At 41.9% G+C, this 24,302-nt stretch overlaps 1 protein-coding gene across 2 annotated transcripts in view; it reads left to right on the top strand.

Moving 5' to 3' along the window:
* Fhod3 (formin homology 2 domain containing 3) overlaps positions 1–24,302 on the top strand; it is a 427,181-nt gene that overhangs the window by 355,394 nt on the left and 47,485 nt on the right. For both annotated transcript variants that reach the window (XM_013014940.1, XM_013014939.1), the window contains exons 14-15: positions 13,162–13,440; positions 18,740–19,623. In XM_013014940.1, coding sequence (XP_012870394.1) covers positions 13,162–13,440; positions 18,740–19,623 — 1,163 coding nt within the window. The remainder of the gene's footprint in view (positions 1–13,161; positions 13,441–18,739; positions 19,624–24,302) is intronic.

Here is a 24,302-nt window from a genome sequence, read left to right as displayed (position 1 = left end):
TCATTCATCTTTGGTACTTTGGATTTCCCATCAGTGACTGAGTCCTGTGAACTGGGAAAGGATAACAACTCTCAGCTTCTTTCCGGCATCCTTGTCTGAGCTCAGAGCCCTTCGATTTGAACTCATTGTGTCACCATCATATCATCCTCACCACTTCTACGGTCCCTTTAACTTCCCTTCTGAGTACCCATCCACTCAGTAAATACACTTGTAAAAAATTGACACATTACTTTCAGCATAGATACGTAGATTTTTCCAGTCCCTAAGATGTGCTTTTTCAATCCAATTCTGGGTTTGGGGACCTAGAGTAACAAATTGCACACAGAACATACATGCATCCTTAATCCTTAGAGCCTTTCAAAGCTAGAACCTCATTAAAAATAATTTTTAAAAAGTATTTAGGATTTTTAAAAAGCTGCAACCTCTCTGAGAAAGCTGGCCCAGCCAGATCCACTGGGAAGCTCCTGTAGCATTTTGTCTCTGGATCCCTCTCGATCCTCCCGACAATCTCCAGAGGAAGTGCATCATTGGCCTGTTGTACCATCTGCATCACTTGCCCTTTCTCGGCATCTTTTGACCCTCTCATGGTTTGGCTGCAGTCTTCTCAGTGTCTCTTCTGCTTCTTACTGAGAAGGCATTGTTCCAATGCATCTCTTTGGTTCCAAGCTTGACCTCCTTGAGCTCAGGGCAATTGTTTCCCACCTCCTCAGACCTCTCCATGGGAATGTCCTTCTGACACTTCAGTCTCACCAAATATATCGGAGGAACATTTAAAGGAGAGGGTGTCTCATATCTCTTAACAACAGCTGTCACCCCAAAGCCTGCTCATATGTTGTAGTTGTATATCTAGGCTCTGCCATTTGGGCTGGAAGCATGCATACAAGTGAGTCTTCTTTCCATACTCACACCACACCCACATACAAGGTATTTGTTACCTTCCTTCTTATCAAATCAGCCCTTTCCCTCTGTCTCCAGCATCAGTGCCTCAGTCCTGGACCATTTTTGTTCAGTAATCTAGATCATTTTGATTAGTTTCTTGTTGGTCTCACTTCTTCCAGGTTCTTCCTAGCAACCCAATTCTCTTCTCTATGTTCAAAATCACATCTATTCTTTGTTTTTAAAATACTGTGATGGCTTTCCTGAACACTGAACACCCACTGGTCACCTACCTGTTGAAGCATCTTCTCTTCGTATAAGTCTCTGTGATTGCTCTCTTGTGTTTACCTTGCACTTTGTGTGTAGTTGGGATCCAAGGCTTCTATCAATATGTGGATGTGTTAAGTGGCCTTCCCCACTCCACTGCATGCTTCTCCGGTAGACCCATGCCTGCACTCACTTTTGTCATCCCCTGATGCTTGAAGCAGAATAAATACATTTAGTAAATGATTATGGGTAGGTGAATGAACAAAGAAGAAAGAAAAGAAGCCAAAAAGCTCAGGGGCAGCACCCAGGCCCAGAGTTCAAGCCCCAAGAGTGATACATGCACATGTGCACACATATCACCCCCCCCACACACAAGCAGAAACTTTACCTACACAATTAAGTTACCTTTACTCAGAAAGAAATTTGTTACATGGGCCATTGGTGGAGGAACCATCTTTGACTACAGAGGTCACTGTGTAAGAACAGAAAACATGATGTTGGCCTAATTGAGAGGAAGCTTTTTTAAGAGCTGACATGTATGTGAGCCATTTCTGAAGATCTAGGTAATCTAATGAGAGAATGAATGTTCAGAGGATGATTTTTGCAAGTTGGTAGCTAAATTATCAAACTGTCTATGAAAATATCTCCTCTTAAAAAAATCTAGCTTGTTTAATGGCTGACAAGGGCCCTTTCTTTCTGGTTGGTGGATGGTGCTGTCTCACTGGTCCTCCTAAGATGAGAAGTTTAGCAAGTGCTCTGAAGTTTCTTCCATTAAAGCACTATCCATCCATGATGGCTCTGTTGACCTAATCATTGCCCAAAGACACGCCTTTTTAAAATATGTTGGTCATCTTTATTTTTTAATAATCTTTATTGTAACGGTGAGGAACAGGGGGTTACAGTTACATAAGTAAGGTAATGAGTACATTTCTTTGAAAACACTGTTATCCCCTCCTTCATTTTCTCTTGCTTACTCCTCCCTACTGCCTCCTTCCCAAGTTGTTTAGCTCATTTCCAATATACTGTCTACTGAGTATCATTGTTATATGAGTTCATCCTTTGTCCTGCTGTTTCTGTGATTCCCTTTCCCTTTCACAGATCAGCTAAACTTATATATAAGACAAAGGGTACAGAAATCTAAAACAGAAGAAAAAACTGCATATATGACATAACTACCTCTTGTTTCCAATTCTTGGAGTTCATGATGATACATTTCATTATATATGGTCCTATGCACTTAGCTATTGGACAATTGAGATCTCCTGTTAAGAATATCATAGTCTAGTTATTACAAATGAGCGAAATGATGCAACTTTGAGAGTTAGGATGTCAATATATATATGGGTCATGGGGCTTGAACTCTGGGCCTAGGCACTGTCCCTGAGTTCTTCAGCTCAGTGAGCCCTCTACCACTTGAGCCACAGCACCACTTCTGGTTTTCTGGTGGTTAATTGGAGATAAGAGTCTCATTGACTTTCCTGCCTAGGCTGGCTTTGAACCATGATCCTCAGATCTCATCCTCCTTAGTAGCAAGGATTACAGGCATGAGCCACTGGTGCCTGGCTCAACTTATTATTTTTTTGAGGGATATAAGTCCATTGCACCACTTATTTTATGTGAGTCTATTTATTCCAGCTCTTGTTTTGTGAGATAAACTATATTATTAAACAGAAAGCACACTCATTAGTAAGCAGATATAAATGAAGAAGGGCTAACTCTTTGTAGTAAGAATTTAAAAGTGAGAAATTTCTAGGTTCACCCTAAACCTAGGTCTGCTTGAACTTGGTCAGAATCTACTATTGGCAGGAAAAGCTAATATTTTCTTTAGCTATGAATTATTTTTGTATTATGTTTTTACTATGACTTAACAAATAATGTTAGTCTGCAAAATACTCCAGAGAAGATATTTTTCAAAGTTTTCTTGGACCACAGTGCCTGGTCCACAATAGATGTCAATATCGTACAAATGAATTTCATCTCTAGCCCTATCAGAATATCCATATCAGCACAACCACATCCTGATAAGCCTGAGGAAAAAAATGAACAGCTTTAAAAAAAGAACTCAAGCGCCATCAATTTGCTAGGTGTTATTATTCAAGACTATTTATTTTAATGTTAATGTGTTCTTTTGATATCACCGATGTTTCTGTCAGACTTGACAAAAGCTAAAGGGGCTGTTGGAAAGTATTGTCAGTTTGGAATTGGAAGATGAACAAGGGTTCATCTTCCTCTTTGCTGTAATAAGAAAATGAGCTCTTAGCCTACTGGCATGTGAGGGCAAATGAGGAGTGCAGTCATGCTTATCTTGCATGTTGGAACCAAAATAGGACCTGTTTGTTTGCTTTTTAAGGAATAAATTTAAACATGCTTCGAGGAAGTCTTCATAACCCAACATGGCTATTTTGTATTGTATTGTTTGACTTCAAGATAATGACATGGCACTAAATTGTAAAACAACCTTAAAACTGCTTTTCAGTTTCTGTTTATAGTATGAAATACAAGTCATTGCATGTTGTCATCAAGATTACAATAATTAGGCTTGAAACTGGCGGGGGTTTTTTAATTGTGTTTGATACTACAGTCGAGTATCATATATGCCAAGTTGGATCCAGTGAACTCATTCAGAAACATAATCTGCTGGGCAAGAGAGGGGAGCAGAAAGTATAGTTAAAATAATGTTTGTAATCCTGCCCAACATCCAACTGAAGTTCATTTCTCTGAGTAAGCATCCCATGAGGGACTTAGATGGATTTTTTTTAAGTTTCTTTGAGACTCTTAAATACCTCCTGGAACATTGAAGAGTGCTATATGAAGTGTGATTTTAGAGTCAAGGGTTTGGATTTGGGGGCAACATGATCCATGAATGTGAAGCCAGGACTTCTAATGGAATATAACTGAAACTAAATGAGGATCTTGGTTGTTGGAACTGTAGGGTATGGATATAGGACTAAAGGGACCTTAGAGGTGACTTTGATATGAGCCCCTTGGGAAGTCTAGCTTTAAAATTTAACTTCATGGCTGGACTTAATTTTGAAGGCATACAATTTCACTAACTGTTGAGGCAGTATTCTGCAGTGATAACGGATTTCTTTTGTAAGATTTGAATAGCCAAGTTTGTATTCAGCCTAATGGAACCATTCCTAGGAGTGGAGATTTTCAACCAGGAGATGTTTGGGGGCATCTAGAAACATCTTTAACTGTCCCAATAATGGGAAATAGGGAACGTGTGATACCAAAGACCTCTAGTGAGGAGAAGCTAGGATGTTAAACATCTTACAGTGACTCCACAATAAGGAATTATTCAACCCAAACTGCTCGTGAGGCTGAGAAAGCCTGCTTTAGATAAATCTTAGTGAACAGCTTAGCAAGACCTGGCCTAACACCAAAGACAAAAGTCTAAAGAATTCTCAAAGTTGTGAGCTTTTTTTTTCCTCTTGGGACCTTTTACAGATTTATGTGATTAAGCTACAAGTCTAAAGTCGATGGTGTTAGTTATTAGCTTAGAACTGGGGAGGTCCCTGGAATCTGCTCAGTTTAGAGCAACTATTATAGGACTGGTTGGCCCAGTCCTTGGTTTCAAAAGACCAGCCAGAAAGCCAAGTGCTGGCAAGGCCATCAAGGCCCTACCATAGACTAAAACTGATTGAAGCCACCCAAAGATTTCATATGTTAACATTTTTTTTTACTAATAATTTATCTCTTGGAAGTAAAATCCATGATAAAACATCTCAAGTGGACATAAGACTCAGCTGCTGGGGACATGAAGGTCAAATAGGAATGCCAGTGCCCACCATATATATATATATATATATATATATATATATATATATATATGTTTGGGTATTTTTCCTCTGTAGATTATGTCGCCCACCACAGAGAGTGTAACATTATGATCGACAGCTGGGACTTTTCAGGCAGACCAACCCAGTTCCAGTGCACAAGCTCTGCTTGTCATTGTGTGGTTGGAAATGGTGCGCACTCACTTCAGTGAGGGCTGTGTAGAGGTGCGACAGGTCAGGGGACCAACAGCTAGGGAAGCACCATGAGAAAACAGCCAGGGCAGCTGGAAACATTGTTCTCACTGCTAGGCCTGACGGAATCTGGTGAGTAAGTAGGCCTTGTAAGAGCCACAGCCAAGGGACAGAGACTGTAATGGAAACAGTGTCTGTGCCAGGCTGGTCCAGGCATGAAGGGAGCAAGCAAGGCATAAATAAATATTCCCGTTCCTTTCCTTCCACCTTTGCTGATTTTCTACTTTGATTGGTTTATTACTGTCATTCCTTAACCTACCTTGAAGATGGTGTTCTAGGGTCCTACAGGCATGTGCTAAGAAGAAGACATACCATTAGAGAGGCCCATTTGAGAGTCAGAGGATATGCAAACATAGACGGTTCTCCTATAAGAGGTGAGCTTCCTGTTAGGGTATGAGGAAGAGCAGAGAATGATCTGGGGGAACCGGCTGAGGCTATCCAATCTGCTGTGTCACCCTAAACAAGTTATTTAACCTCTCTGAACATGCATCTTCCTTTCTTCACATGGGGGCATACATTTTTCCTTTGTGGTATGGGTATAGAAACTATAACATGGATAGATCTGGTCTAACGTGGTTCCTCGCAGAGCCCCTGTGTGCAGAAGGCCCTCAATATGTAGTGGGTTGGTTTTTTGTTTTTGTTTTTACATTTTTAAATCTTAACTTCACTTAAGGACAGAGATTGATATTGAGCCAGGTTTCGGAGACCAGAGGAGGAGATGGTTGGTGTTGGAGCTTTTGGAGGGGCAAAGAGAAAAGATGGGAGAACTGAGTATTTGCCTCGGGTGATTTTGGAACAGAGAAGGAGATGGCTGGCATCCTCAGGCCTGGTCTTTTCTTATTTCCCTCCCACATCTGTGATCTGTATGAGGATATACCATCCCTTTCTCTACCTGGCCAGGTGGCCTTTTGTAGCGCCGGAAAGAACGCCAAGGTACTCCTGCGTCTGGGTTCCTCTTGATGATGAGATCACACTGTGGCTTCCCAGCCCTTGCAATGTCTGTTCCTCCTTTCAGAACTGCGCTGGGGCTGCTGCTGCTTACACTTTAATACATTTCTTCCACTTTATATAAGTAATCCATTTCCATATCCTTTTAATTAGCTCAATTTGGATTTTTTTTCTCCCTCTGCCCTTATATTTTCCTCACCTCAATTTAAAAAATCTAGTTTGAAACTCTCTGAGTCAGGTCAGTGCAATTCTGGCCAAACACATTTTTCTGGTCTTTGCTAAGTGCATTCTGGCCATGCTGAGATCCATCAGTCTGCTCTCTCCGGCTGTGGTCCAAGGAGACAGTTCCCAGTTGTGGACTCCTTGAATACTGCCAGGTCCTCTTTGCCATGTGCTGCTTTCACTTCCAGCCTCATGCCCCCTGCTGGGAGAAGGGCTGTTGGGCATTAGCCCAAGTCCTTTTTGCAGCCCAGTCTTCCTCCTTGGCACAGCTCCCATGATGCAGACAGATCTTTGTGTCCTTCCATCTGAGGACAATCTGCACAGGCAATGTGAGCCCCGGCATCCCCTGGCCTACAGCCCTTGGTTTATCCTTGTCACTCCTGAACCTGCCTTGAAGACGGTGCTGTGTGGTCTTACAGGCATGTGCTAGCTAGGAATGCCCCTGTCCTTCTACCTGGTCATCCTGGGTGGAGCCTTGCTGTTGTCCCCCAGCTTTAGTTTTCTAAAGGTCATCACAGAATTCTCCCCATGGAGAAGTTGTGAGGATTTCAACAGATGGCTCATGCAAAATTCCCAGTAACTTTACTCAAAAGGAACCAGACCCAAAGAAATATAGGTCCCATGGTTTCCCTCATTTACAATAATTACTATATATCTAGTATAATTTTATCAGATGAGCAGAAAAAGGTAAACGCTAGGTACATATGACCATATAAGATGATGTTAAGTGAAATGAACCCCAAGATATGGACACAAGAGGTCTTTGTTGTTGTTGCTCTTAATGTGATTTATTTTTGTTTCCTTTGTATGTTCTACCCCTATGGTATGTATCCCCTGTTATCACTGCACTTGATTTGGGTGCCCTGCATCTCATATATACATTTGTCTAATTTGGGGAAGGGGAATAACAAAATATCAAAACAAGGACACAGGATGACCCATTGCAACAATGATACTCACAAGACACTATGTTGGAAATGAACTTTACAATTTGGGGAGAGGGGAGGGAAGGGATAGTAGGAGAAAAATGAGGGGGTAACAATACTCAACAAGAAGTGTACTCATTACCTTACTCATGTAACTGTAACCCCTCTGTACAGCATCTTCACAATAAGATAAAATTTAAAAAAAACCCATATCAGTCCTGCCCAGCCCCTGTTTCTCTGAAATATCAACACAGCTGTTCCTTCTTTTCTGGAGTCCAAGCTCTCAATTCCTTCTCTGGGTGTCCCCTAACCATGGGGTACTGGATTTTTATTTTCGTCTTCTCTCAAGCTCCTTTGACTGACATTTACATTTCTTCTGATCCTCTCTGCCTTTGCTTGCAGGCTTTGTTTTGTGGACCAAAAGCCTTACCTATAGTTTATGGGCATGCCTGAACTGCCTTGATAAGAAGACTGCTTAGGGGGCTGGGAAGGTGGCTCAGTGGTAGAGCGCTTGCCTTGCATGCCTGAGGCCCTGGGTTCGATTCCTCAGCACCACATAAGCAATAAGAAAAAAAGCCAGAAGTGGTGCTGTGGCTCAAGCGGTAGAGTGCTAGCCCTGGGCTGAAGAGCTGAGGGACAGCGCCCAGGCCCCAGAGTTCAGGCCCCACGACCGGACCCAAAAAAAAAAAAGAAGACTGCTTAGCTTGTAACACAGGTTACAGGGTCCTCAAAGATAAAATAAAACACGGCTGATCTCTCTCTCCCTCTCCCTCTCCCTCTCCCTCTCCCTCTCTCCTCCTCTCCCTCTCTCTCTCTCTCTCTCTCTCTCTCCCCCTCCCTCTTTCTCTCTCTCTCTCTCAGCTGTCTCTGCCTTTAGGATGAAGTTCCTAGCCCTTCTCTTCCCATACAAGATCCGCTATCCCAGTTTCCGATGAGCTTCATCTCTTTCGCACTTAGCTCCAGCAAGATGAGACATCTTTCATATCCTCTGCATGTTGCATAGTCCAGGTCTCCACACGTGCTCTTCCTTCTGCCCAGAATATTCTCACAGCAACTTTCCCCCCCTTCAGCTCCTCATGTTTAGAGACTCTACTTAAATGTCTTTTGATATAGAGATGTATGTGTCCCCTCTGGGCTTGTTCTGCGCCTTTCCAGGGCACCATGTGTTTGATCTCATGACATAGATCACCTTGATAAATGTTTTTATATTGTGAATGATGGGAGCTAATAGGATGAGATGTCCTTATGTTCATGGGCGGTTGGGCTCAGCTGCCTTTGCCAGGCAAAAGTATTGGCCAGGTGTTCAGGGTTTCTTCTTTCTGTCCCACTGGAACCTCCATGATGCCAGAGTAAGGACTCTTTAGAGCACTGCTATGTGTGACACCATTGTTGGGCTGGAGAAAGGTTAATTTACTATTGGGTTCAGTAGAAACCAAGTGTTGTAAACCTTGTTTTTCCCCTATACATTGACAGAGATCTTAGCTTTCTTTAAACAACAGAGTTACATGGTTCCTTCTGTGTCCTGGAAATTCCAAGGGGTAATAATACTTTTCCTAAATATGTCCACAGAGCCACAGCCATAGAGCCTAGTTTAGAAAGAGAGATTAAAAAGAAATTGTGTATGTGTGTGTATGTATGTAAAAGAGTATTGGTAAGAAAAGTCCTAATAAAAGAGAATAGGAAAGAGGAGGAAGAACATTCCAGAACATTATTGTAATCTCAGAGCTATTCTGGTGCTTCCTATTGTTCAGAACTGATAGGAATTTGGGGAGCCAATCTAGCCCCAGGGTCATGCTAGGGGCCATCACATAGGAGAAGAAGGTACAGTGAGGTCATCTGGGAACTTTTGTTCTTGTTCTTGTACCTGTGTTAAATTAAGCCAACTAAAGAAGGGCTCTACTGTGAAGCCTGGCTCTTCCCTGCAGGTCTGCCTGTCACTGTACCCAGTGCCTTCCATTGGGCACCACTGGTATCCTGCATGATCCCTGCCGATGCATTGTTGCTGTTGGCTTTATTTTTGTTGAGTTTGTTTTTTGCTATAGGGCTTTGGACTCAGGGCCTTCTGCAGACCAAGCAAATACTCTACCACTTGAACCACACCCTAGCTCTTTTGTTTCTATTTTGTTTTTGAGATAAGGTCTCCCTAACTTGTTTGGGATGAGCTTGAACTCATGATCCTCCTGCCGGTCTGCCTTCTAAGTAGCTGTGATTACAAGCATGAACCATCATGCCTGGCTCAGATAGGGCTTTGTGTCTTGTGTTCTTTGAACATGGCAAGCTCTTCTAAGGCAGAGACATAGGTGTATGAGTGTGAGGACATCGGTGTTGCCTTAGCAACATGCTAGTAGTAACATGCTACTATCTCTGTTTGCCCTTGCTGATCACCTTCACTGTCACTCTGCTTATTTTGCTTGACTTGAATGCATGTGATCATTTATTTCATCTGTTCATCATTACGACCACCTCATATGCTGCAGTGTTCTATAGACACTGGAGACCACCCTCTCCCTAGCAGTTAGAGAAAAAGAAATCAAGTATATGGAGTCACAAACTTACATGTCCAATTCCTTGAAATTACACACTACCATTTTGAGATGATGTTGAATAGTCAGTTCCCAAGAGTAAGTCCTTTCCCAAAACTCATCAATTCATTAGCATACCTGTATAGGAAACCCTTGGCCTGTCCGGTTTGGGGCAGGGCAGGGGGGAAGAAATTATTGTCTGAGTCCTGTGTGTTAAGTGGTCCATGGTGGGCTGAAGTCCAGCAGCCATCAGTCATGGATCCTCCCTACTTGCCTGTCTAGATTCCTCAGGTGGTGAGTAGTCTTGTCCCTTCCTGCCTGCAATGAAGCCACCGGGAGGCACCCTTGCCAGTGTTCTTCAGATGCTTGCCCATGAAAAGTCACATGTGTGCCACATGCTAGGCTGTCGGACTCACATTTTCGTTTTGATGTGGCTATTCTGAAATAAGTATATGCAAACACATATGCTTTCTGTCAACCCAGTGATGACACTGCCATCGCTCAAGCTCTGCTTGTAAAGCTAATGGGGTTTTGTATCTCTTTACTAAATACTGTATTATCAAATGAAAAAGAAATTGCCCTAAAAATTGCTTCTACAGAAAGGGAACTTTTCTGAAAGGCTTGCTTAATCTTCCCCAGTTTTTGTTTGTAAGGAAAAGCACATGACATGCTCATTCTCAGGCATGTGGACTTTAGCGTCTTCCTGGTACTGCCAGCCCTGCATCTTTGTCTGGAAACTGAGCTTACATCACCTGTTCCTAAAACCCTCACTCTAAGGATAGTCCTTAGGGGGCCGAAGGCCTTTGCTACACGGACCCCCCCCCCCCAATACACACAGTCTCCAGAAGTGAGCTCTTGTGCTAAGTTAGAGTCCCCAGGGAAGATGCACAATGTGAAATTAAGCTCCAGATAGGCAAAAGGAAGGACCTCTGTTCTTCACCCCTTGCCCCCAAGTCCTACCAGAAAGTCACTGGGGCTTCCCACCAAGGTTTCTAGTATGTAGAGGTTAGAAACTATGTAGGACCACAAGGAAAGAATGGTGTTCATCCTCTGCATTGCTTTCATCCTTCTTCACCTTCCTACTTTTTTCTCAGAGGAAGGCAGCCTGAGAGTAGATGGGGTGTGAGGCTGCCCTCAATGAGTCCAAGCACAATGACTTCTTGTTGGGAAACTGGGGACAGCTGGGCATGTGGCCCAGTGAGGTCTGAGGTTTGCTTCTATGTGGTAAAGCTCTAGTCTTACTGAGGGGCTCAGAGGCAATCTCTGTATACTTCATCTTCATGCCTGAGCCACTGTAGACAGAGCAAGCTGCCTGATCTGCTTGTGATTATAGGATTTAAATAGGCCCATTGCAGCTCCTGATCTGACTTGAACTCCTGACTTGAACTCCTCCATCACTTTGAGCAATGTATGCCTAGGACCTGAGCACAGTGCTAGGATTCCAGCATTGTGGCCTTGCCCAGCATGAATGTAACACTTGCAGGACTGATCTGTCCTCTTCTGGCCTGTACATACATCAGCGGACATGGAGGATTTTGCATTCTCATTTTTCTATCCCAAACTTATAACTCAGAGACTTTCATAGCAAAAACAAAAACAAAACAACAAAAAATGCATAAGACAGACTGAGCTATTTCTCTGTTTTCCTGGAGCAACACATAGGTGAGAATGGGAGCATTTAGCCTCAGTGCAAGCATCAAATCTGCAGTCTTGAGTCCTGTGCCTGTGAGTCTTTTGAATAGTTTTTCAGATCACAGACTAACTCCATATTATGAGCAGTCATAATCCAAGCAAAGGGTAATAGGTCTCAATGGTTTAGCCACTAATTTTGGAAAGCATTAGACCATTCCTGCCTCTTAGTTTGACTCACTGAGGATTGTGTTCTCATTTCCTAAAGAGGCAAAAGGATCACGTAGTCATTTTTTTTATTGTTGTATAACAAGTTACCACAAATGTAGTGATTGAAAACAGCCCCCATTTATTGTTTCCCAGTTTTCCTAGGTCAGAAGTCAAGCATGGCTTAACTGGGTCCTTGATCCTGGATGTCACGAGGCCCAAACCAGACTTGTGGCCAGGTGGGCTGTGATCAGGAGGCCATGGAAGAGTCTCACTCACGATGTGGGCAGAACCTAGTTGTTTGTACATACGAACTACGTGTCTGTTTCTTGTTGGCTGTCAGCAGGATTCATTCTCGGTTTCCAAAGGCCACCTACATTTCTGTCACATGGCCTTCTCCATCTTGAAAGCCAGGAATATGTGTGGAAACCTTCTCGTGCTATGAAACGCTCAAATTTCCAATTCTGTTGCTAACTGGACATCTCTGATTTCTGTTTTGTTTTGTTTTGTTTTTGCCAATACTAGAATTTGAACTTAGGACCCCAACTTGGTTAGCTTGCTTACTCAGCTGAGAGTCTACCACTTGAGCCACATTTTGAGCCTAGTCTTTGCTAGTTATGTTAGAGTTGGAGTCTTGTAAACTTTTCTGCTTGGGCTGGCTTCAAACACAATCTCTGGTCTCAGCTTCTTGAGCAACTAGAATTATAGATATAGCCACTGGTACCCAGCAATTGTGGAGAATTACTCCTGGACTGCCAAATTCTCCCCCCCCTCTCCTCTTTCTCTCTTCTCTCTCTCTCCCCTCTTTCTCTCTCTCTGATCTATCTATCTCTGATCTATCTATCTATCTATCTATCTATCTATCTATCTATCTATCTATCTATCTATCTACCTATCTATCTACCTACCTACCTACCTACCTACCTGATTTAAAAAAAAACAAAAACAAAAACCCAAACAAACAAAAAAACTTGTATGAGCCAAACTTGATGGCTTATGCTTGCAATCCTAGCTATTTAGTAGGTAGAGATCAGGAATCTTGGTTTGAGGCCAGTTTGACTGAGTGTGGTGGTGATGGTGGTGGTACCTGTCATCCCAACTATGTAGAGAAGCTCAATTCGGTGATTGTACTTCAAACTGGCCTGGGTTTAAACTGAGGGCTACACAAAATTAACTAATGAGAAAGGGATGGCAGAGTGGCTCACATGGTAGAGCTCCTACCTTGCAAATATGAGGTCCTGAATTCAAATCCCAGTACCACCATAAAAATCAGCTTGTTTGATTAAATGGAGCCCTACTTAATTCAATGTCCATATTTTAAAGTCAGCTGACGTGATACTTCTGTTGCCATCTGCACAATCCCTTCACAAAGGAACTTCCATTAGTATTTGAATGAATAACCAGGGCCATCTTTAGACTTCTGCACATCACTGAACAGTGTAGAGAAATCAACCTCAAATCCATGCTTACCTTTTACAGAAACCCCCAAGAAATCCCTGTTGTCAATATAATCTCTACTCTTGTCTCTACCAGTGAGTCCTGGGGATCCTGAGCCTGAACCGGAGGCAGAGGCGGGGCAGGTTGCAGATGAAGCCAGCCAGGACATAGCCTTGGCCCCAGGGGGAGCAGAGAGCGAAGGGGAGCGGGCACTGGAGCCAGAGCCAGAAAGAAGATCCTCCCTCAGTGAGAAAGAGAGACAAAACGAGGAGGTGAACGAGAGGGACAACTGTTCCGCCTCCAGCATCTCATCCTCCAGCAGCACATTGGAGAGGGAGGAGAAGGAGGACAAGCCCTCCAGGGACAGGGCAACTGGTAAATAAACCCTTTATTCAGTCAGCACACTCCAGTGAGCCCTAGGCAGAGGACTGGGTTCACTCTAGGGCTTAGGCTGCCCTCTGAGCTGACTCGTGCTGTGGCAGCAGCTCTCTCCCCCAGCCATTGTCTGGGGATGTGGAATGTGGCCACAGTGACAGCCACCCAGCAGTTTTCTACCTCATAGAAAGGTGGCCCCCAAGCCTTCTGCCTGTAGCAACAAGACTCCCAATAATGGAGAGCTTCCCATAAGACAGCCATATAAAAAAAAATCCTTGTTTCCTTGTAGTTGTTTCATCATTTGTAATAACTAGCCTTTTTAAGTTCCTGATTTAAGTTTAGAAACACACAATTGTTGGCACTACATGGATCATTCTCGGTTGTTTAAGCCATGACAATTGGACCTTTCCAAAAGGAACTCATTTTAAATGAGATGAAATGTTCCATTAAAACACGGCTCATTTCAGAGTGGTGGATTTGATATTCTAGACTGAATGGAAGTAGTTTCCTTCATTATACTCAGGATCACTCTTTTAGTAGGATGTGTGCATGCTTTCTTTTGTGGAATTGTGTTTTTGTTTTTTGGGTTTTTTTTTCCCAGAATTAACACCTGATATCTATTCAGTTCACTTATAAGGAGACTAAGTAGAATGCTAGATTGTGGGTTTGGCTGCAGAAGATCTTACCTGAATGAAGGGAGGTACCACTGAAAGTTATAGAAATTGTACATCATCGGGGCTGGGAAGGTGGCTCAGTGGTAGAGTGCTTGCCTTGCATGCTTGAGGCCCTGGGTTCGATTCCTCAGCACCACATAAGCAAAAAGAAAAAAGCCGGAAGTGGTGCTGTGGCTCAAGTGGTAGAGCGCTAGCCTTGAGCTGAAGAGCTGAGGGACAGCACCCAGGCCCAGAGTTCAGGCCCCATGACCGGACCCCCCCCCAAAAAAAAAGAAATTGTACATCATTTGTACCATCTGGGACACCACAAAGTTTAGTTATCCTGGCAGTAACTTGCATGCTGTTGAGATATAGATCAACAAGCATGCACCCTTCCTCAGGGAACACTCTTCACCATGAAGTCACATTTAAGGGCTAGACTTTTTAAGCTACATACAAAGGGACACATTCAACTCCCAAAGCTTCACAATGCCTTTCCAGTAAGAGCCATGACCCTTTCATGGCTTGTTAGGTCCAATTGAATGAACCATACTGTCTCTTATAAACCTGTCAGCCTATCTGGCTGAGCTTAAAGTAGTTACTATTTCCATTTTTTCCAAGTTAGAATTTACTACCATGTTTTTATTCTATTACCAGTCACTTTAATGCAATAAGAAAGGACTGAAATATCAGAAATGATTGCACTGAGAATTTACTGTTACATATACTAATGATTTATTTTCTTAAAAAGATCAAATTACAGTCTCTTAAAATCCTGTCTATATTGTTCACATTTAATGGAATTATGGCATTGTACAGGATGTAAGGTAACATCTTACTTGAACAGCTTAGTCTTTTAAAAATAGTTTATGTATTATAAATAGTATCAGGAATCCATCATATCTGTGTTTAGCAGGATCAGAACATATCAGCAAGTTGGATTAGTGAAAATAAGACCAGAGACAGAACTTTCTTGGATTAGTTTATGCAATATTCTTCCAAATAAGGACAACTTTCCAAAAATGGAGACTCAGTTCCTAGTGTAAGACCATTGACTTTCGACCGATATGGGTGTTGTCCAAGTATACAGACTCAGGAATTGGGGCTTAGCAAAGACTTTTTTGCTTCATTCTCATGTTACTTGGTGTAGATTATGGGTTCCACACAAATCTCAATACTCACAAGCACCTTTAGGAGCCCAGTCAGGGAAGTTTGGCCATAATATATTTTGCTTTTCAAAATATTCTCAGTTAAATTACAGAGGAACTTTGAAGACAACTAAAACCATTCCCAATCTCATTTCCAGTGACTTTACCTGTTACTAACACATGGGTTTGTAGACCTTGAAAGAAACTCAACTTTTTCCAGTTGGGTAGTTTTATTTTTGTTTCATGTTTCTCTCTGTGGTGTTCGTGTGAGAGGCTTTATCCTAGAATCGATACACTGTGTATTATTGTCCTTTGGTGACTCTAAAGTATCCGCTTGATAAGGATGGAGATATCTGTCTTTTTCGTTGCAAGTTCCTCACTTCTTAGTTATGTGTTCCAAACATAATAGGATTTCACTAAATTATCAGTGAATAAATGAATGAAGAGATATCTAGCCACCTTCTCTGATAGGTGTTGCAAGTTTTGCCTCTATCCTCACCTGTCAGAAATAAGGTAAAAATATTGGTGGAGGTAGAGCTAGTCAGCCCTGTTTTCCCTAGCCTAGAGTCAAATGGGGCTCTGAGCTGCTATCTCCCATTGGAGGCAAAGATGCCATCTACGTCAGTAGACTACTTTTCCCAGGAAGATGCCAATAATGGAAATGAACTTCTCACCTCATATGCAACAAACACTCTAGCTGAGGTGGTAATAGTACACATCAGGTTGCTGAATATTTACCTCTATCAAGTCCTTCATGCCACTCCTACAAAGGATGACTACCTGCTGAAAGAGATTAAGCAGGATCCAAAGGCTAGAAAATAATACTCAAAATATCTAAAACAAAATTGAAAATCACGTAACTTAGCCAGAACTGGTACAATCACAACTTGAATAGGAAAAGACAACCAACAGATGCCAGGGAGATACTCTAGATGTTGGAATTACATGACCAAGATTTTTTTTTTTTCTGTTGATCGTGGGGCTTGAACTCTGGGCCTGGGCACTGTCCCTTAGCTCTTCAGCTCAAGGCTAACGCTCTACCACTTGAGCCACAGTGCTACTTCTGGTTTTTCTTGTGGTTTATTGGAGGTAAGAGTCTCACAGATGCCCTGGCTGGCTTTGATCCATGATCCTCAGATCTCAGCTTCCTGAGTAGCTAGGATTACAGGCGTGAGCCACCGGCATCCAATGTGACAAAAATTTTGAAGCAGCCATTATAATGTTGCTTTACCAATTCAGGAAACACAGGAAAAAATATCAGAGAAATAAAAAAATACTTTTAAAAATCCAAAGGGAAATTAATAGAACTAAAAAATATAACAAAGCAAATACATACTGATAGAACTGAAAAAATATAATAAAGCAAAGTTCTTACTGATAAACTCAATGCTCAGTAATAAAGACAACAAAGGAAATGTTCAGTGAGGTAAACAGAACAGAGAAGAAATACATGCGGAAGATAGAGCCCTTTTGGCCACTTTTAAACTGGTGGGAATCTAAGAAAGAGGAGACAAAAATGACAGGGTCAAAACAATGTCTGATGTGGGGAAATTAGTAGGTTGTAATCCCTAATCACTAAAAACAACAGTAGGAAGTCATAGAATTAGAAACACTATTGAAATCACAATGAGTTTCTAAGAAATGTTTAAGTAACCCACAGGGAATTAAAAGAGGAGGAACAGGAACTGAAACCAAGGAACAAGATAAGTAAAATGGCAGATGTAAACCCTAACAGTTCAATGTTCCTTTACATTAAGAAAACAACTGCCAAAGTGAAGTAAGAAACAAAAAAGTAATTACATACTCTTTACACAACAAAACTCTTTACAAACATAATGATATAAGATTGAAAGTTAAAAATTGAGAAAAGATGCATGTTATGTACTCATTACCTTACTCATGTAACTGTAACCCCTCTGTATCCTTAAAATAAAAAAAATTAAAGTAGAAAACTAAAAAAAATACATGCTATAAACAAATGTAATAGTCATATAAGATAAAGTAGATTATTGAGCAAAAGAAATTCCAAAGGACAAAGTAGACTACAATAAAATGATTTTTTAAAAGACATAAATGAGGGCCAGGTGCTGGTGGCTCATGTCTATAATCCTAGCTACTCAGGAAGCTAAGATTTAAGGATTGAGGTTCAAAGGCAACCTGGGCAGGAAAGTCTCTGAGACTCCTTTCTCCAATTAATCACCAGAAAACCAGAAGTGGCATTGTGGCTCAAGTGGTAGAGCATTCACCTTGAGCTGAAGAGCTCAGGGACAGTGTGTCCAGGCCTTGAGTTCAAGCCCTACGACTGACCAAAGGAAAAAAAAAAGACATAAATGAAGGACGTAGAATAGGCAAGGAAAAGCCAGAAAAGCCAGAAAAATTTGGGACCAGCATAAAGCTCTAGTCAACAAGATGCCTTGGTACTGGGGCTTGACTCAGGCCTAGGCCTGGAGTTTATTTTGGTACTCTAGAAGTTGAGCCACCACTCCACTTCCAGCTTTTTTGCTGGTTCATTGAAGATGAGTCTCATAACTTTCCTACTTGGGTTGGTTATGAACTGTGGTCCTCAGGTAATTAGCTTCCTGAATAGCTAGGATTACAGACAGGTATGAGTTATTAGCACCAGTGAAAGGAGTAGTTTTGAAATTCATTGACAGCAAAAGCACCCGTTACCTTAGTTGCGGAAAGAATAAAGAGAGAAATCAGACACACTGGGCAAACAATTCTTGGAAGCAATTATATGCATTAAAGGAAAGGCGAAAAGCTTTATTATAGATGGAGATGTATTATTACACCTGTGTCTGTGTCAGGAGAAAGATCGAGTGGGAGGAGCTTGGGAGATTCAGAACAGAGAATCCTTGGATTGGTTCCTTGATGCAGACACAGATTTGTTGAGGGACAGTGTGTGAGTAGTCACAGGAGATGGACTGTGTCCTGGGATTCAGCTGCTAGTGAGAGGCTCATGGTAGAGCAGAGACTGTAGAAGATCTCTTCTGACTTGGTCTGTTAAGCTGCTGAATGAGAAAACAAGGTTTTGGCTTGGGAAGCATGGGAAGGAAAGGAGAAGGGGGAACTGCTAAGCAATAAGCACACTTGAGACAAAGGAGGCAGGGACTTGAAGTACAACTTATGACCTGGACTGTGTGATGTCCAATCGCAATCTGGGCAGAGACAGGTAACCATACAGTTGCTCCAAAACCTTCCATGGGTCAGAGAGCTGTTACTCCTTTATTGTTCCTTTATAGTTAGGACACAGTTTCCTGGCTACCTATGTCTGGGTGGGTTCTGACTAGCTGACATGACCAGGAGCAATGTTGCATCTGGAAGAGTCTTGGGTCCTGGAGCAGGTAGGTCATCACCATGACCACCTTTTGCTTTGATTACTTTGTTTTAGTGTCTTCTCTGAAATCACTTGTATGTGCCCAGCCTTCTAATTGTGTTTTCTCATAGAAATGAAACCGTCTTGAACTTTCTTATTTCTTCTGCCCTATGTGCTTTCAGGTTTGTGGTCCACAGGCCTTCAGGATGCAGGTGTAAATGGACAGTGTGGCGACATCCTCACCAACAAACGGTTCATGCTGGATATGCTGTATGCCCATAACAGAAAGTCTACCGACGATGAGGAGAAGGTTGAGGGTGAGACTGGGAGGACAGAGCAGGAGGCGGAGGCAGTGGCCAGCCTCTCCAGCAGGATATCCACACTGCAGGCCAACTCTCAAGCCCCAGAGGAAAGCATTAGGAGGGTGGATGTGGGCTGTTTGGACAACCGAGGCAGTGTGAAAGCATTTGCTGAGAAATTCAACAACGGGGACTTGGGAAGAGGTTCTCTCTCTCCTGATGCAGAGTCCAATGACAAGAGCCCAGAAACGGCACCCGCACAACTGAAGACAGAATCTGACTACATCTGGGACCAGCTCATGGCCAATCCAAGGGAGCTCAGAATTCAAGACATGGATTTCACCGACCTAGGGGAGGAAGATGATGTCGATGTCCTGGACATGGACCTGGGTCCTAGGGAAGCTCCTGGGCCTCCTCCCCCTCCCCCACCCATCTTTCTGGGTTTGCCACCCCCACCCCCTCCACCCCTGTTGGACAGTGTGCCTCCCCCTCCAGTCCCCAGTAATTTATTGGCTCCTCCTCCTCCAGTGTTCAGTGCTCCTCAGGGCTTAGGGTGGTCCCAGGTACCGAGGGGTCAGCCTGCATTTACTAAGAAAAAGAAGACTATCCGTCTGTTCTGGAATGAAGTCCGGCCCTTTGAATGGCCTTGTAAGAACAACCGCCATTGCAGAGAATTCCTGTGGTCGAAACTGGAACCAATTAAGGTGGATACTTCCAGACTGGAGCACCTGTTTGAATCTAAATCCAAGGAACTGTCTGTCACGAAGGTACGGCTGGGTTCTAGTATGCTTCTTAATTTGCATGGGGGTAGTTTGAAGAGATTTATTCTCTCTAAAATACTTTTGGTTGCTTTGGATATTTGGTAACATCTCTACTAGTATAAAACCACCTTTACCAGTGAGTTCTTGTGCCACATGCAAAGTAGCTTTTAAAGAACCAGATAGCCCTGAGCAAAAGACAAGGTTAGCCATATATAAGTGCTAACTAGAAAAATGTATACTGGCTCAATTACAGCTAATAGTTGCACTTTGAATTTCAGCTGTAGCCTCTGGATGCTTTTGGCAAAGGCGATTAATTAAAGTGATGTTTCTTTGGATAAACCCCTCACTGAATCAGCATACTGCAGCTATCTAGATGTGCCCCACTGGCCAGATATTTAGCATCCTATAAGCACTAAAATAATCAAGATTATTTTAGTTTTTTGTAAATGTTGGAGGACTTACAACCCTCAGCATCAAGTTAGAAAGTCATGATTAGTGAAAACTGGATAACAAACTAAAAGATGCTTTATTGCATATTGTATTTCACATTAGTCAGTGCTTCAGTAATATCTCCTTTATATATCTTAATGTAAAAAGTTTCTTTAAATAATTTTAAATGCTTGTGATTCAGGGTATTTTCCAGTTTTAAAACAGGTGCAAGCCAAGCATGGTGGATCATGCCTATTATCTTAGCTATTGGGAGGGCAAAGATTGAAAGGATCGTAACTTCAGGCTAACCCAGGCAAGAAAGGTTGTAAGATTCAAACTTAACTAATAAAAGCTGAGTTCATGATAGCATATACTTGTCATCCTAGTTGATCATGGTCCTGGCTGGCCCTGGGAAAAAGAGGGATCATGTTTGAAAATAATGAAAGCAAAAATGGCTAGGAATGTGACTCAATTAGTAGAATACCTTTGAGGTAAGCCCGATCCATCTCCTCTTTTCAGGAACTTGAAGTCTAGGAAAAACTCTTTGTAAAATATGAATGTAGAGTAAACATGTAAGAACTTATTATTGTGAGCTTCTCCAGGTGATGCCTTATTAGTTAATCATGTTTTGAGCTGAGCATAAAGTTTCCCAGGTCACCCTTCTAGACTTGAATGTCAATGATTTTGAATCAAAAACTCTATGCAACATCCTCAGACAAGTATGCCTTTCGACAAGGAGGTGCCTGTTGCTGCTTGAGATAGTGAAAGACCAGTTGGGGGAGGGAGGTATAATTGCTCATTCTCCTTTTAAAATCCACATGAAGGTTCTGAAATAACTTGCTGTTCTTTGCCAGATGGTGTTTACCCTAGTGTCTATTTCTGCTCAGTCTCGGTGCAAACTTGAACCTAAATCATTTCAAGTCTTATGAATCCCCTCAAGTCAGAATGAAAATTTCCTCATTAGTAAATCCAGACGGCTAAAAATCTAATATAAAAAATTATGCACAGTCATTCCAGTTCTTGAAAATGTGCCTGGTTTTTGTCCTCTTTAGAGAGTAGTACCCAAGAAGTAAGAGCTGGACACCCACCAATTTTTGGCTTGCCTGTGTCCTGACTTTTTTTCTACCCTGGTAGAAAACATGACCACTCACATGGTCTTGTTCCATTCTTACATTCATCCTGGTACTTGGGGAAGTAGCCTAGCTGGGAGTAAAACAGCAGTCTGTGATTGCCAGAACTTGCCCATGGCCTGCCTCATGACTTCTACCCTCCAACTCACTGACCCAATTGGCCATTCTTTCCTCCCTCCTCCTTTCCTTCTCCCCCCCTCCTCTTTTCTTCCTCCCTCAATTCTTGGCTCATTTGACTGGCTATGCTTCTTCTTGTGGTTGCTCATCACCCTTCAGGGTTGCTAGGGATAGGCTGCTTCTTGATGAAGAGTTGGGAGGGATGAAAAGGAGTAGCAGTTTGGCAGTGAAGGCACTTCTAACTGCCTTTTTGCAGAGGAAATGGTGAATTTAAGTTTTCTTAAGAAGATACAAATGAATCTGAATCTCCTGCCTCTTTCCTCTTGGTCCTACTATGGTTGATTCAATTGGTGATGAGATTTTGGCTTTTGGCCTCTCAGTTCCATCCTTCCCCCAAGTAAAATACTGTTGTACCTAGATAATGGATAAATATTTGCCTACATTTTGTAAAGTGGAAAAAAAAACAAGAAAAATGATACATAGCCATTCATAGCTGTGAGTTCCATAGCTGCAGATTCCACCATCAGCAGATGGAAAATGCTTAAAACATGCATCTATCCTGAACATATACAGATTTTTCCTTATATTAATTCCCTAAACAATACAGCATAACACCTAGGTAATACTGTTTTATTTGTATTAGGTAGTGCAATGACAACTTAAAGTACATTAAAACATATGTGTACGACATATGCAAATACTGTGCCATTTTACATAAGAAACATTATCATCTGAGGATTCTGATCTTCTTAGAGGATTCTGTAACCAGTTCCCCAAGGGACCTAGATACTGATGAACAATTACACCAACAAGTTCACCAAATTTAGAATGCTCTGCAATGAGATCTATGAGCCTTTCAATCTTTGGGTTTTTGTTTTTAAGAATTGGAAATGTACAGAGGAGGAGGTAACAATGCTCAATAGGAAATGTACTCATTACCTTACTCATGTAACTATAACCCCTCTGGAATGCCAATTAAGATTAATAGTCACATTGGATAGGAAAATCCATTTCATATATATATATTGCTATTTATGTTTCTAATTATTTACTGTGATTTTCATAAAACACAAATGTAAATGTCTACTTCTGAATTGTGGCTCATGACTTTCTTTTAACTCAACATAATGGACTGAAAGAAAAAGTGAAATTGACTTCCTAAGATGACACAAGACAAAAGGAACTGGGTTTAGTTTTTATTGGAAATGAATGCCAGACTAAAGTTACAGAGCATCAATGTAATCATTCAGGTCATCCCCAAGCAGAGATTCATGAGTCAGATCTAGGACTCACTTATGAACATAATAAGAACACAAAGATGTACTTTTTGGTTTCCTTTCAAAATAGTTTTGGAAACAGGATCCACTTTTCTTTCAGATATCTTTTTAGTAAGAGATTTTCATTGTGTTTTGTGAAGATAGAAATCCTGTGTTAAGCTCTGGAAGGGCTGGATTCAACACCATCTTGAGGAGCCCCAGGATATGGATTTCTAACCTTCACGTATTAGGTAGTGCAAAGAAGATTTAACGTACATGAAAAGATACATGTGCCATATAAAACAGCAAGGTCCCTTCTACTCCTAAAAGTATTTTATTCATCCCAGATTATACCAGACCAAGACAAGCATGGTATGAAGGAAGTGACCAGAAAGAAGAGGACTTTCCCTTGGGAGATGTGATGTTGCCCACTGTTTTCAGGCCATTGGGCTTATCATGGAGAGGGAGAGAGTTTCCAGTATAGATCTAGTGAATTTTGTTTTGTTTTGGAGTTTTGGAATAGATCAGAAACTATATTTGATTGGTCAAGGGATGATCTTAGCCTAGGTGGTCTTTGGAGCACTTCAGGAATTGTAAAGTATGTCTAAGGCTGTGCATCACTGACTGAAAGTGTCAAATGGGACACCAAGGGAACATTGCACTCCCAACCATCTTCCATAGTAGTTTTAAACCTGTTTTCTTTTCCTAAGAAGAGGCATATACTTCCCTGTCCTATATTCATTGTTAGGACACAGGGGAAAATATTATTTTGCTTAGCACTAAATTTTTTAAAAAGCCTAAATCCTACTTCAAACCCAACATTTTATGCTGTCACAATTAGTAAGTTTTGTGTAACTCTTCTTGTTAGGAGGACACACTGAACTAACACAGAAGGTCTTGCTGCTCGGCCATTGGTCTTTGCTATGCTTTCAAAGAGGAAAATAAAAGTTGGGTTTTTGGGGTTTTTTTTGCCTAACTTAATAAGGCAAGACTGTTTTGGCAAGAAAGTTTGTTCCTAATGGTTTTATGGCCTTTATTTGGACTTAGTTTTGTTTGTTTGTTTCTTGGAGGATATTCCCCACTTAATGTTTAGCTGGGTCCCTCACTGCTCCCTTTTTGCAAGACTTTAGGAAAATTCCATAGTTTGTCCCTTCCTTGTGAGGACATCTGTATCACTGTATCCTGTGACTGTCACAGCTTTGAAAATACTCTGTGACATCAGTCTGTTGGCAGGGAGCAGTGAGGAAGAATAATTTACCATCTCTTGAAGTGCCTGGCTGAACCAGAACCAGAACCAGACCAAGACCTAGCAGTGATGCAGAGAAGCATGTACAGAAGTCGGTGGCTTTCACAGAAGCATGCTCAAACTTAACAATGTTCTTTAAGACACTCAGAATTCACTTTCTGGTCTTGGAGTGGCTGAATTTTCTGGGTCCTATTTTTTTGAGGCTTTGGGTTCTAGAAAGTGGATTCCTAACTCAGGTAGCCAACTACCAGGTAGGTTCTGAGCTGCAGGGAATAGGCAGAGCTCATCCCCTAGTTGGCAATAGCTACTTAAGTGCCTATTTCCTCTGTGATTCATGCTTCCTATAACTCTTAGCTGTCAGTGCTTTCCGCTTGAAACATTGTCCTAGAGGAGCTTTCCTCTGTCCTCCTACAGACTGGTCCCTCTCTTGGGCAAACTTGAGAAAAAAGAGCCAAGTTACATTAATGGCCACTTTTCTGTTCTTCCTTTCTGTTCATCTGAACACAG

This window comes from Dipodomys ordii, unplaced genomic scaffold (genome assembly GCF_000151885.1).
Source record: "Dipodomys ordii isolate 6190 unplaced genomic scaffold, Dord_2.0 Scaffold25, whole genome shotgun sequence".
Taxonomy (NCBI): domain Eukaryota; kingdom Metazoa; phylum Chordata; class Mammalia; order Rodentia; family Heteromyidae; genus Dipodomys; species Dipodomys ordii.
The sequence above is the reverse complement of the archived record's forward strand: the minus strand, read 5'-3'. Positions and strand labels throughout refer to the sequence as shown.